We start from the raw sequence: 14,669 nt of genomic DNA, 5'->3' as shown, positions 1-14,669 counted from the left end.
ATGCTGTCTTTTAGGAAGCTATAGTAAAACTGCAGAAATTTTACATAGGAAAGACTTTAATTCTTAAAGTAAGAATCAGACTAAAATAGTAAATTATTCTACTCCTTTAAATTTCCAGTCTTTTAGGACATTGTTATGAGAGTTTTAACAATTATGAGCATCCCTGACTGCAATTTGATGCTGAAAAGTACATTAGGTAGTACTAATGAGACAGATAAGGTTAACTGTGCTGGTGGGACAAAAGAGCTGTTAAAAGATTACCATCTAGAAGTTAGGTAAACAGGAACCACACCCTGCCAACGTGAGATAAGGTTGAAACAACCTGTGAATTACTATCTCCTTTTTTCTTAGAGTTTTTCTAGTCCCTTCCCCCTTTACAGGCTCCCACATGCTCAGAAGTAGAAAGTGTGACCTCTGTTTAACCTTCCTTAGCCCTCCAGAGATGGTGATGTAGTGCCAAAGATCAGTGTGCTTGCACTATATCCCATAATACGTGATGCCAAGGGCTGCCTAGAGGACTCCATCTTGAATATCAGCGGGTTCCATCTTAGATTCCAGATGTGCGTGTGCACAACCTAATTAACATGCACTGCCACTCTGAGAAGTACCTGCCCCTTGAAAGAAGCCCACTAAATAATCATTACTCTGTTGTCTCCACCAAACCCATATAAGCCCTAGCTTTGCTTCCCTTTTCAAGTCAGCCTTTTGGATAGGCTTAGTCCCCTGCTGACTCCTTTTGCTTGACTCAAGCAAAATAAAACTTGCTGAAGATAAAATTTATCTTTTGAGTGTATTCTTACTTAGGAAAAGACAAGGGCCCTTTGTGTCAGCTTGGTGACTGGTACCAGTAATTTAAAAGATTTGTTTTCTTGTTTGGTTTTTACTTATATTAATAACAGTAAACATGGATTTGCTATATTGATATTTCCAAATCTACTGAAATAACTATAACCCAATATCTTTATATATTTTTTTCTGTGTTTTCTTATAAAGGCAATACATGTTCTGTGTAGAGTATTTTGGAAAGTAGCAATAATGAATTAATAAGAAAATAAAAATTACATGTAATCTTATTGCCCAGAGCTAGCTACCATTAACATTTTAATGTATATAAATATATTTAAATCTAAATACATCCAAATTAAATGTACTTTTTTTCTATTCCTTTTTCTATGATTATACATGGTTTTTAGAATAATTTACTAGTCTACTTTTTGGTTAACTCCTTTTCACATATAGTATATGGAAGCAGGGTCGTGTTATACCTTATAATGAAAAGGGATGTCTTCTAGGTTGTTAGGAAGGGCTTTCTAAAGAAACTTTGTTAGAAATTGGTGTTTTGGGCACTATTTCTGTTTCTGTTTTCCCATTGTTGCAGATAGGAGAGAAATATGCCTAAAATTTACGGTATCACTGACTGAATACTTCATTTAGGAAGGGTAAATAGGTCTTAAAAAAAAACCCCATCAAATTCCACTGCCTAGAACATATGTTGAAAAATGGCTAGGCTTAGCAGGAAAATGTATCACAATTGCCTGGGGACATCTGCTGTGAATGCCAGAGGGGACAGCGGGAGCACTAATCTGGAGGTATCATAAGTTTTTTACTCCTGAGTAAGGGGCCTTTTAGATGCACTCAAATTCAGTGCTTCATTTAGGTAAAGAGATGTGATGGATCATAATCTCAGGTCTTTGTCACTTTGATTCCTATCTGCAAAGTGGGCACTCAACAGCTGGAACAACTTTCTTGGTCAGCAATGAGCTGCTCTACAAATCTGTCTTACAGTTGAAAGTTTAACAGGTGCCCTTTACACTGACTGGTAAACAATATTAAATGAATTCAGTGGGCTTTCAGAGACATGTACAGATGTAGACAAACGAACCTATTATTTCATTTTCTTTATTTTATGACTATTTTAGGTTAAATTAGAATGCTTACTAGAACACTTAAATTCTCTACTGATAAAAAAAAGGATACTTTTCTTCTGCTCAAAGAGACTATACTTGGCATTCACTTGGAATTATGTCAGACTTAACTCTTGAGACAGCATCTCAGATACCAAAAAGAAATGAAGAGGTTAAAACCTTGCCTTCAGTACACATTTTCTTTTCTTATCTCTGCTACAGGTTACAGAATCAGAGTGTGCACCAATCCCAGCCACGGCCAGTGGAGGCAGAGACTCCTCCAGGATTCTTGAGAAATGATCCAGGGCAAGAATCAAAGTTCAGAACTTCCACACCACAGGAAATAAATTGTAACATGCATACTTCCTCTCCTAGAGGCAGTCCTGGGGGAAGCCCACTTCTAAATCTTCCATCCCATCTGGAGCCTAATAGATCAACAAGTAGAGAACATTCAGCTGAGCCCCAAAATAGCAGAGATAACAGTTTAGACTGGTTTGACTCCATGGCAACTCCTCAGATGGAGCCTAAAATCACTGTTCATGTGTCTCCCAGTCCCAAAACAACTGAGAAAGAAGTGGCTTTGAAAATCTCCAACAGCAGATCTCAGGGTAAGGAAAAAAGTAGGCCCGGCCAAAGCAGCAAATCGGAAGCTGGACAGCTTCGGGCACCAGGAGAGACAGATGCTCCATTGAGGCCACACAAGACTTTTCATGTTGAGGGTAAGAAAGCAAAAAAGGCAGCAATGGTTTCTGAAGTAGCAGTACCTGCTGATGAGCCAGACTCGGTATCAACTCATCATGTCCCTAGGAAACTGCACAAGCTGCGCAAGGAGAGGGCCCAGGAGCTCTGCCGAAATCCTACCAGGGAGCCTTCACAGCCCTCAAGCCCATCTGATCCTCAGTCCATCCCCGTTCATAGCCCAGAAAGAAAACTGGAGACTCCCAAAAGAAAGAGACAGAAATCCCTTGCTCAAGTGGAAGAGCCCGAACTTGAAGGTGTTGAGAGGCCTCCTGTGGCCAAACTGAAAAAATTTACTTTCAAACAGAAGTCAAAACTGATCCACTCCCCTCACAACCACAGCCATGTGTCTCATGGCACAGGTAAAATGGCAGTTCACAGTCCTAAAATGTCCCAGCTTGCTGCTGGAACAAGAAAAGAAGCAGCTCTGCCTGTGAAGGATCCAGAAGAGTTGAGATCTACCCCAGGAAACAGAATCTCAGGTCAGCTACAGATTATGACAAGGGAGGCGTCACAGCAGCCACCACAGAAAGATGGATCAAGAGAGAAGAAGGCTTGTGCCCCTGAAAAGAGAGTTACTCAGCCTGAGCTTGGGAACCAGACTGGGCATTCTCATCTTACTTGTGAGAAAGAGGACTCACACAATAATAAAAACAGCAAGGTTCATGCTTGCACGTTAGCCAGATTGGCAGACTTCTCCTTCGCTTCCCCCTCTGAATCCAAATCAGAACCCCCTCCTCCTCGTCCTGAAAGTAAGAACTGGATTGCCAGAGGCCCAAGCCCTCCTACAACCACAGCTACAATGCTGGGCAGTAAAAGGAAAACTTTTCAGTTAGAGGGATCCACTGAGAAACTGATTACTTCCACGAAGTCTCTCTTTACTTTACCAGAACTAGATGATGAACCATTAGATTTTGACTGGGATGAAGAGATAAGAAAAAAGCCATAATCACGAAAAACTTTCTGGTCACATTTCAACCTCTCCAACTCAACACAGCACCATCAGGATATCAGTGTGGTATTTACAAACGTACCCAACTCTTGGCCATATTGAATGCCATTCTCAACACCAGCTCTTCCATCAGGTTTTACAATTTCTGTTGTATTTCAGCTGTATCTTCATGACTTTAAAACTTGTAAAATCACTTTAGGTCATTGTGATACCAGCACTTGAGTCAAATTAGTTGACTTTGTGCTTAGTTTTGCAAGCAGGTGTTTGGATTCCTAAAGATGTTTCTTTTTGTTTGTTTGTTTTGGGAGGGGTTGTCTTCCTTGGTTTCTTTATTTTATTCACTCAGGAACAAATGCCAGAAAGGTAGCACTTGGTAATGCTAACAAGATAGATGAACTTTTTCAATTTTTTTCTTTTGTATTTTACCTGTAATATGCTGAGTACAGTGAATATTATAATTTGGGACAATTTGCCAAAATCATGTGATTTTTCTAATATTGTATTTATTCTCATGCAACAGATTAAATGTGACCAAATGCCTTTCTTCGAGAAGCATGCTCACAATTCATGGTAATCCTAAAGATCTGGTCAAGTAAATTTGTGAATACTGAGCTTTTGAGTTTTCCTTTCTTTCTTGAGCCAACATTTTGTGCTTCAGGTTTTTTTTCTCTCGGAACCTGCCTTCAACACAACTTGAATCCTATGGTTGGAAGGAGAGAGAGTGTGCAGTAGTCTCAATCATACATCATATTGTATCTACCCAGATGGTTAATATGGGAATGTGATTCCTGCTATGTTATGGTTCTTTTGTCTTTAAAACCAAGCATTTATCAAGCATATTAATGTGTTTGGTAGGAATAGAAAACAGAAGCTTTGTCTTATGCGCTTTGAAAATCATTTCTTCATTTGTATTCTAGCAGGAGTTATTAGGATTCCATAATTACAGACTTTCTCTTCTGAAGTATGAATTTGTAATATAATGATGGATAGATTCTTTAATTGTCAGAGGGACTTTTGGACAGGAAGAATATACACTTTGTTTAATGTTCACTGCTTTAAATTCATACAGAAAAAACAAATTTAGGAAACCCAGTTTTTCTTGAGCATTTAAGCATTAACCCCAAAGTCAAAGAATTAAAACAGTGAGTACAAATTTAGTATAGGGAGTCTTTTTAAGTCTTCAAACACCTTAAACAACTAAGAAAATATGCATATAAGCAGTGATTATAACATTTATTATTGTGTGTTTTTTTTTTATTCACTTAAACCTATTCTAAAACATCAAGACTATGGGTTTAAATCATTTTTTCATTATTTCCGTATTTACTTAGTAACTCAGCAGTGTATTATGATTCTTAATTGCATATTTTTCTCATCTTTCAGTATTAGGACATTGATCCCTTTCCATGGTTACAGTATTCTCACTTAGAACTAAAGGAAAAAGAAAGGATCTCGATAATTGTCCAGCTAAATATTGATCTGGACGTGGTCTTAACTGTGTACACTAGGGTAATTCAAACCTGAGCCACAGTGATAAGCTGACTTGTTTTTTATGGTGAACTTTTTAAAATCTCTGTGATGTTTTGTCTTTGAAACTTGGTATTTTTTGCAGTAATGATATAGTAAGATTTCCATGGCTGATAGTACCTAACCCACTGGCTTGTCATTAGGGTATTTCGACCTATTATCATCATTAAACATGCTTGTATTCCTTATTGGGAATCATGATTCTGGATGTTTCATGTCCTAATAATGAGGGATTTCGTTTTTGTAGTTAACTTGCCCCTTTAGGACATTGAGGTAGTTCATACTTTAAAATACAGTGTTGAATTGTCTGTCTTACCTGGTCATTGTGTATGATCACCTATGCTACCTTCTGCCTGGTTATTATTTGTACTCACCATCCATCTTATTATTTGTGCTCATCAGTCCATTCTATTCTTGATTTAGTACCTTCGTCTGCCAGGTTCATTTAGCCTAATAACATTTCCAGGTGTTTATTCTTTAGCATTTACCCAGGTAGAAATAAGAACATATCTAAATATTATAAGAAGACATATAACTACTAGAAGAAATAAAATAACCAATATAAACACTTCCCTACTTCTTAAAAAAAAATAAACTTTTTTTTATCACATTTACCCTGCTTTTGCCTATTGACTACCTTGCTGTGCTTATATTTAATACTCAAGAGTCTCACAACTTGGCCAGTGAGAAGTCCCTTTATGTTGACTCCAATGTCCTTTTAGCACTTTTGATATTTCTAAAAGCATCCATGCTATCTGGAAACTGCAGAATGTACCAGGCTCGTTTTGATTTTTCCCTCTTCCCTCAAGAATATTGGGAGGGCAATAGTATTAAGACATCAAACAATGGGTCTCAGGGGGGTGCATATGAGAGTTAGTAGTAGACAAAAGTATGGCTGCCGTTGTTGGGTCACTTTGAGTAGTTTCAGAGCTGGAAAATGTTTTAATGTCATGAGGTCACATTTTATCCTTCTGTGTCCTACTTTTCTTATGGTATGTGAGTTTAGTGTGTGTACCAAGGAAGCACATAGATGTCGGGGGTGTGGGGGAGGAATATGTGTAGATCAAAAGATCATATTTCTGGTTAATAAAGAATAATGCAAAAAAAACCTTTAATTCTGAACCAGCTTGTCAGAATATTTTTATTTCAGCCCACTCTCCTTGAAAACATTTAAATGATGTGAAATTATTTAAACTCAATAAATGCTATTCTTAATTTTCTTTCTGAGTGGACCAAACCAGAATTTAAATTCTGTTATAAATATATAAAAGAATTGAGTTTTCTGACACTATAAAAGATCTCATTTTACATGTTTTTTTTTTTTTTATATATAGCATTCTAAAATTTATAATCAGGAGATCTTATTATAATTTTCAGTGTCTCTTAGAAATACAGGCAAAACAAGCATATTATTCTAATATCTTTACCTCTTTGGCTTCATTCAACCGTATTGAACCAAACTATTACTTCGATTAAGCTTTTTCAGAAGGTATACCAAACCTTTAATAGCGATCCATTCTTGATGGAAAATTTCTATTCTCACAAACCTATGTATTTCTTTATGTATACATTGTACTTGATTTCTATGCCTTCTTCAAGTATAAAATCTTCTGCCTAACTGGTAGAATTTCTGGAAGACCAATTCTAGAGGAAAATCTCAGGCCAACCACAAAGAGAATCCCTAGATCTCACCTTTAGCTAAGCCACAACATTTGAGAGTTGAGAACCAAACCTACCCTGAAAGTTCAGGTCACCAGAGACCTTCCCATGACCACATTAACTTTCCATGTGTAGCTTGTCAGACAACTGAGTCCCAAACCAAATAGACTCACAATGTGGAAAGCTAGGCCAGTACATATTCTTCAGTGTTCAGAATAATATTTTCTGAGTCTGCATTCCGTATTGTAAATGTGCATGAAAGATAAAAGGCAGCCCCTGGCTCACTAGTGCTTGTTCCAGTTGGAGTTTTGCTGTGTGCCATCTTGCAGGTGGCATACCTCCCCGCCCCCCACAACACATACTGTCCTATCAGAGGACATACACAGGAAGCTGTGGCAACTGTCCTTTATGACATGCTCTTCAGTTCTTGTATCTGCTCTTGTATCAGTTCCATTGTCAACCCTCTTCTTTAAAGGCTTCAAAATGCATCTAAAGGTAATATTGTCAAAGTGAACTTGACAGAAACGTTAAACTAGGCTTAAATAAACTGTTGATGTATCTGTGTAAATACTGTGGTACAAGATATAGTCCAAGGGGGGAAATAGGATATCCATACATGACCTTTTTGATGTCACCAAGTAGGAAATTATTTGTGTTGTGAATAGAAATGGTTTTTAGGCCACTCGTTTTTACAGTTGGTTGAAACCTTAATGCCTTGGCAGAGTTGAGCCACAGAAAACAAGCATTTGCATCAGGTACGTTATTACATGGGAACAAACTTGGTTTAACTTTCATAATAAACCAAGCCAATGTTGTAATATTGCTTAACATTTCAGACCTGACTTTTTCAGTGCCCAGTGATACATAGAGGATACAGGGTAGTATAGCAAAACTTGGAATCAGGCAAATTGGATTCTAAAACTGAATGACCACAAGCTAGTGGTGTGCCCTCTCTGCCTTCAGTGATCTCATCTATAAAAGTAGAGAATGGGGCTAGTGTATGAGTCATATTGTGGAGTCATAAGCAGGGCTTCCAACCGATTCATTCTGGTTTGAATCAGAATCTACGCTAACATTCAGTGGATCTGGAATGGAAATGGAAGTTCTCAGCAGGAGTTCAAACCGGAGCAAACTGGTTTGAAGCCTTGGTTACAGGAAAGGAAAACCTCAGAGGCTAGGTGAAATAAAAGGTTTACTGTAAGGATACAGTAAGGAATCTTGTTAAGGACAGGAAACAGTCTAACCAGGCTACCCAGGGCCTAGGACTGGAAAGTCAGGAACTGAATCCAGTTCTTCAGCCTCTACTGGGTCTTCAAGGCCCCTCTTGGCTGCTCCTCGGTGAATGTGCTCCAATTTAATGCCGCTCTCCTCAGCCCTGCTTTCTGTGCCTGCACAAGGTTTTTCTGCTCCTGGTACCTTTTTTTTTTTTTGGTACCTTGTAGCTTTTGATCTGCTTTGGAGCCTGCTCCAACTTTGATTTTCTCTGGCCTTTCCAGATGAGGAATTCACCTTCATCTTACCTGAATCAGGTTCTCTGTTTTTTATTTCAGATTCTTGATATGTTCACCTGAATTCAGGAGAGAGTGGGTGTGTTAGGCCAAGTGGCCACCTGGTATAGACAGCAGCCAGGACTGTGGATGGAGACAGATTCTCTAAGATGGGGTGTGGGAGGCAGTGATTGGTCCATCTACTACACCCTGTATCTAAAGGGTCTTGGGTTTAAAAAAAAAAAAAAAAACCATTGCAGCTGAGTTGATTCTGACTCATAACGACCACATAGTATGGAGTAGAACAGCCCCATAGGGCTTCCAAGGAGCGGCTGGTGGATTCGAACTACCAGCCTTTTGGTTAGCAGCCGAGCTCTTAACTGCTGCTGAACCAGGGCTCCAAAGGGCTTTGGGTAATAGTCAATAATTCTGCAACCTCAATTGTTCCCATTACAGTTACTGAGTTGAGAGAGCATGCCTTTAGATGAACTTGGATCATTGTTCCCAAGGGAGCCTATAAATTTTTAACCTGACAGCAACTAAGTGTTTTTCAGGGATTACAAACGACTTTGGCAATAAGTGCAGCCTGTGCTACAAGGCCACAGGGGGAACTCTTTATTGTGTGACTTTGGTTATAAAGCTTCCTTTTTCCTGTGTATGAGTTGCTCATCACGACTAGACCACAGCTCTTAAAAATAGAGGAAAGTTGAAGTATATTGGAGTACGTGGAGGGCGTCGCACTGAAATATACGTTAGGAATAATCTCTGCAGATGGTTTACATCGTTTTCCAGATTTTCAACTTCACGATTGCCCACAAAGCAGGGCAATCCACTGTGAGGAGAGGGAAAGACTTAAGTATTTTGGGCCAAATTTAATCCTTTTGAGAATTACAAAGAAACGATAGTCCAGAATCATTTTAATGGCATATTGATCTTTAATGATTATATTTTATCATTGTTGGGAAGTTAAACTGCTAATGAATTTTTTTAAGAAGAGGGACTAACACTGCCTTGAGGGAGCTGACACCAAACACATTTGACTTGCTGCCTTTGAAGGAACTCAAAGTGAATGTGGAATAGTGCTGTTGCCAGAGGCACAGCAGATTCCTTGAGGAGACCTCTTGCGTGTGGACCTTGCCCTAAGAACTAGTAAAGGTAGAAAAAAAATGAGGCATCTGTACAACATGATCCATCCCTGAGGAGAAGGTACCTGTCAGACTTGTCCAACTTTTTTTTTCTCCCCAATGTCATTGCTTGTTTGTGAAGGTTACAGAAACAATTACATTTAAATTTCACTCTAATTAGATGTGTGGATATGATAAGAGCATAGTTTTCTCTAAAAATGCTAAAATAAACTGAGCTTCAAAGAAACTTTGAACGAAACTTTAATTCATAGCAAATGTGAAATTTTTCTAAATTGATTTTAAGTGCTTATTTACCCTGATGAAATTTTAATTAAAATTACAACAGTGTTAGTACTTAAGGATTTCAAAATGTATTTAGTGCGTGACATTTGATCTTCACAACAGCCAGCTATGTTCAGGTAATATCTCATTTAACAAAGAAGCACAAACATTTAAGTGATTTATGATTTATTTTTTTGATGCCTTTAACAATACCTATTTTGAAGGATTAGGTTCTGGAACATAAATTTTCCAATTCCTTCCCTCATTTTTTATTGTTCCATTAAAAATAATGTCTATTGATAAAGGTTAAAAGGTGCCTATTTAGATTGCTTTCTTGTGCTAATTATTCTTCTATGTTCCAATAGTAACTCATTTAATCCTCACACTGCCTATAATTGTTGTTAGATGCCATTGAGTCAGCTCCGACTCATGGCAAGTCAGTCCATCTCATTGAGGGTCTTCTGTTTTTCGCTGACCCTCTACCAAGCATGGTGTTCTCCAGGGACTGGTCCCTCCTAATAACATGTCCAAAGAGTGTGAGATATAGTCTCACCATCCTTGCTTCCAATGAGCGTTCTGGTTGCACTTCTTCCGAGACAAATTTGTTCATTCTTCTGGCAGTCTGTGGTATATTCAATATTCTTTGCCAACACCACAATGCACAGGCATTACTTCTTCAGCCTTGCTTATTCATTTTCCAGCTTTCGTATGCGTATGAGGCAATTGAAAACACCATGGCTTGCGTCACGTGCACCTTAGTCCTCAAGGTGACATCTTTGCTCTTCAACACTTAAAGAGGTCTTTTGCAGCTGATTTGCCCAGTGCAATAAATCTTTTGATTTCTTGACTGCTGTGTCCATGTGTGTTGATATGAATCCAAGTAAAATGAAATCCTTAGACAACCTCAATCTTTTCTCCGTTTATCATGATGTCGCTTATTACCCCAGTTGTGAGAATTTTTGCTTTCTCTATGTTGAGGTGTAACCCATACTGAAGGCTGTCATCTTTGATCTTCATCAGTAAATGCTTCAAGTCCTCTTCACTTTCAGCAAGTAGGGTTGTGTCATCTGCATAACACAGGTTGTTAATGAGTCTTCCTCCAATCCTGATGCCACATTCTTCTCAGGTTATTTTCTCAGCATGCAGATTGAAGTATGATGAAAGGATCCAACCCTGACACACACCTTTCCTGACTTTAAACTATGCAGTATCCCCTTGTTCTGTTCCAATGACTGCCTCTTGATCCGTGTATAGATTCCTCATGAGCACAATTAAGTGTTCCAGAATTCCCATTCTGCACAATGTAATCCATGATTCGTTATGATCCACACAGTTGAATGCCTTAGCATAGTCAATAAAACAGAGGTAGACACCTTTCTGATATTCTCTGCTTTCAGCCAGGATCCATCTGACATCAGCAATAATATCCCCTGGTTTTACGTCCTCTTCTAAATCCAGCTTGAATTTCTGGCAGTTCCCTGTTGATATACTGCTAAAGCCACTTTTGAATGATCTTCAGCAAAATTTTGCTTATATGTGATATTAATGATATTTTTCAATGATTTCTGCTTTCAGTTGGATTACCTTTCTTGGGAATAGGCATAAATATAGGTCTCATCTAGTCAGTTGGCCAGGTGGCTGTCTTCCAAATTTCTTGCCATAGACAAGTGAGCGCTTCCAGTGCTGCATCCGTTTGTTGAAACACCTCCATTGATATTCCATCAATTCCTGGAGCGTTGTTTTTCACCGGCGCCTTCTGTGCAAGTTGGACTTCTTCTTTCAGCACCATCAGTTCCTGATCATATGTTACCTCCTGAAATTGTTGAACATCTACCAGTTCTTTTTGGCATAGTGACTCTGTGTATTCCTTCCATCTCCTTTGATGCTTCCTACGTAGTTTAATATTTTCCGCATAGAATCCTTCAGTATTGCCACTTGAGGCTTGAATTTTTTTTTTTCTTTCAGCTTGAGAAATGTTGAGTGTATTCTTCCCTTTTGATTTTCTATCTCCAGCTCTTTACACATGTCATCATAATGCTTTGTCTTCTGGAGCCTCCCTTTGAAATCTTGTGTCCAGCTCTTTGACTTCATCATTTTTTCCTTTTGCTTTAGCGACTCAACGTGCAAGAGCAAGTTTCGGAGTCTCTTCTGATACCCATTTAGGTCCTTTCTTTCTCTCCTGTCTTTTTAATGACCTCTTGCTTTTTTTCACATGTGATGTCCTTAGTGTCATTTCACAACTCGTCTGGTCTTTGGTCATTATTGTTTAAATCTATTCTTGAGACGGTCTCTAAATTCAGGTGGGATATACTCAAGGTCGTACTTTGGCTCTCGTGGACTTGTTCTAATTTTCTTCAGTTTCAACTTGAACTTGCATATGAGTAATTGATGGCCTGATCTGCAGTCGGCCCCTGGCCTTGTTCTGACTGATGATATTGAGCTTTTCCATCGTCTCTTTCCACAGATGTAGTTGCTTTGATTCCTGTGTATTCCAACTGGCGAGGTCCATATGTATAGCCATCATTTATGTTGGTGAAAAAATGTATTTGGAGTGAAGTCATTGGTCTTCCAAAATTCTGTCTTGGGATCTCCAGCATCGTTTATATCATCAAGGCCATATTTTCCAGCTATCGATCCTTCTTCTTTGTTTCCAACTTTCACATTCCAATCACCGGTAATTATCAGTGCATAATTATCACCTATAATACAGTTAGTATTATTAAGCACATTTTATAGCTGAGGAAACTGCAGCTTAGATATTTAATAACTTGAGTAAAGTTACATTGCTACTAATGACATAATACCTATATTAACTTATAAAGTGAACTGAAAAATACTACCTACTAGAAATGCCTCTCTTTGCCATGCTCTTGGGATCTGCCCCACATGGCCTGCCTTCCCTCCATTACAACAAACACACTGCCCATACTCCTATGTGAAGAAATCTGTCCACCTGTGTGCTAGATCCTACCTCCCTTTTTCCTGGTCTAGGACATGGCTCCAGCAATTCCCCCCTCATTGCCGCTGCAACAGTTTACCTCTGTATATTTTTTCCACCAGCATACAAACATTCTGGTATTTGTCTCACTTAAAAAAAAGAAAAACTTTTATTTACCCTACTTCCCTTCTATTTCTCTGTTGCCCCTCTTAGTTCAGAATTGTCCATTCTCCATTTCTTGTCCCCTCTCTCCTAAATCTGCTCCAATTAAGTTTTTGCCCTCACCACTGTGTCAAAACTGCCCTTATCAAGATCACAAATGATTTTTTAATGGTCAGTTCTCAGTCCTTACCTTACTTAATTTGACACAGTTGATTACTCTCCCCTCCATTAAATTCTTTGTCATTTGGCTTTCAGGACATCATCCCATTACCATCTAGATGATTCTGACTCATATAACCCGGAAATAATCCATTGCTGTCAAGTCCAACTCATAGTGACCTTATAGGACAGAGTAGAACTGCCCTATAGGGTTTCCAAGGAGCAGCTGTTGGATTTGAACTGCTGACCTTTTTGGTTAGCAGCCAAGCTCTTAACCACTGTGCCACCAGGGCTCCTGGACTCATCATAGCCTGTGGTTTTCCTGTCTCTTTGGCCTGTACTTTTTCCCCTCCTGTCTGCCATATCTTTGATGTTCAAGTGCCCCAAGGCTCTTTTCTATCTACACCCCTCCCTTCGCACTTTCACTGAATCTTAAAGTTGCTCTAACTACCCATCTATTCACTGATGATTTCTTTTCTGAACTCGAGAAGTCTACATCCAGCTCCTGTTCAATATCTCTACTAGGGCATCTAAAGGGCATCTCAACATACTCAAAACTATATTCCTGAACTTGTCCCCTAAACTTGCTTCTTTCCCTTGCTTATCCATCTCAGTAAATGGCAACTCCATCTTTCCAGTTGCTTAAGCCAAAAACCTCAGAGTCATCCTTAACAATTTATTTTCTCATCTATTAGCAAATCCTATGCAATCTTTCTTGAACATATGTCCAGAAGCTGATCGTTTCTCACCATATTTGCTGTTATCACACTGGCCCAAGCCACTGCTCTCTTGCCTTGCCACCCCCTTTGTCTACCTAAAAACTACTCTCAACATAGCAGTCAGAGTGACCCTGTTAATATGTTGAGTCAGATTGTGTTACTTTTCACCTCAAATCCTCCAGTGCCTCTTCATCTCACTCAGGGTAAAAGTCAAAGCCCTTATAATGATGTAGGGCCTTACAAAGCCCTATACTTCTGGCCATCACCTCTTTGACCTTATCACACACTAACCTCTTTGCTGTTCCTATAATACTTCAGACATGATCCACCTTTAGGGATCATGTCTGAAGTATTTCACTTGCTGTTCCATCTATCTGGAGTGCTCTTCCCCTGAATATACCCATGATCACTCCCTCGCCTTCTTCAAGGCTCTGCCCAAATGTCCCCTCTCAAAATAACCCTAAAAAAAAAAAAAAAAATTTTTTTTTCTTATTCAAAATCTAGAGTCGCTATGAGTCAGAATCGACTCAACAGCAATGGGTTTGGTTTTTTTGGTATTCAAAGTTGTAAAACGTTCCTCCCTTATTCAATTTTTTCATAACATTTTCTCATCTAATGTACTATAAAATCTGGTCATTTATTTTATTGTCTGTGTCACAGGTGCTAACCAAAGAGGAGGGAAACCTAGAATGGATAGTAAAGGAGGGAGACAATGAGCATCAGTTGCTGCCTCTAGACCAACTGTTATAATAGGGGCCGTGGCTTATACCACATCTGGCACAGCAGCTACAACTGGGGCTGCTAGTTGATGAAGCTTGGGGTAATCTACTGACATCTTCCAGAATCTATCTGATTTTTGTAGGGATAAGACTGGTGAAGTAAATGGAGATTCGATAGGAATCATCACTCCTGCTTCGTTTAGTTCTTTAAAGGTGGCACTAATCTCTGCATTTGCCCTGGCATGTTGATTTGCAATCTTGCCCAGAGGCAGTGGGGGTAGTTTCAAAGGCTTCCCCTT

General features: G+C 39.0%; 1 protein-coding gene across 2 annotated transcripts in view; it reads left to right on the top strand.

The window, feature by feature from the left end:
* Positions 1–4,785, top strand: part of MCM9 (minichromosome maintenance 9 homologous recombination repair factor) — a 97,366-nt gene extending 92,581 nt beyond the window's left edge. For both annotated transcript variants that reach the window (XM_049899880.1, XM_049899872.1), the window contains exon 13: positions 2,127–4,785. In XM_049899880.1, coding sequence (XP_049755837.1) covers positions 2,127–3,591 — 1,465 coding nt within the window. In that variant the 3' untranslated portion in view covers positions 3,592–4,785. The remainder of the gene's footprint in view (positions 1–2,126) is intronic.
* Positions 4,786–14,669: the final 9,884 nt, after the last annotated feature.

The sequence above is a fragment of the Elephas maximus genome, chromosome 1, assembly GCF_024166365.1.
Source record: "Elephas maximus indicus isolate mEleMax1 chromosome 1, mEleMax1 primary haplotype, whole genome shotgun sequence".
Taxonomy (NCBI): Eukaryota; Metazoa; Chordata; class Mammalia; order Proboscidea; family Elephantidae; genus Elephas; species Elephas maximus.
This window is presented reverse-complemented; position numbering and strand designations above follow the sequence as displayed.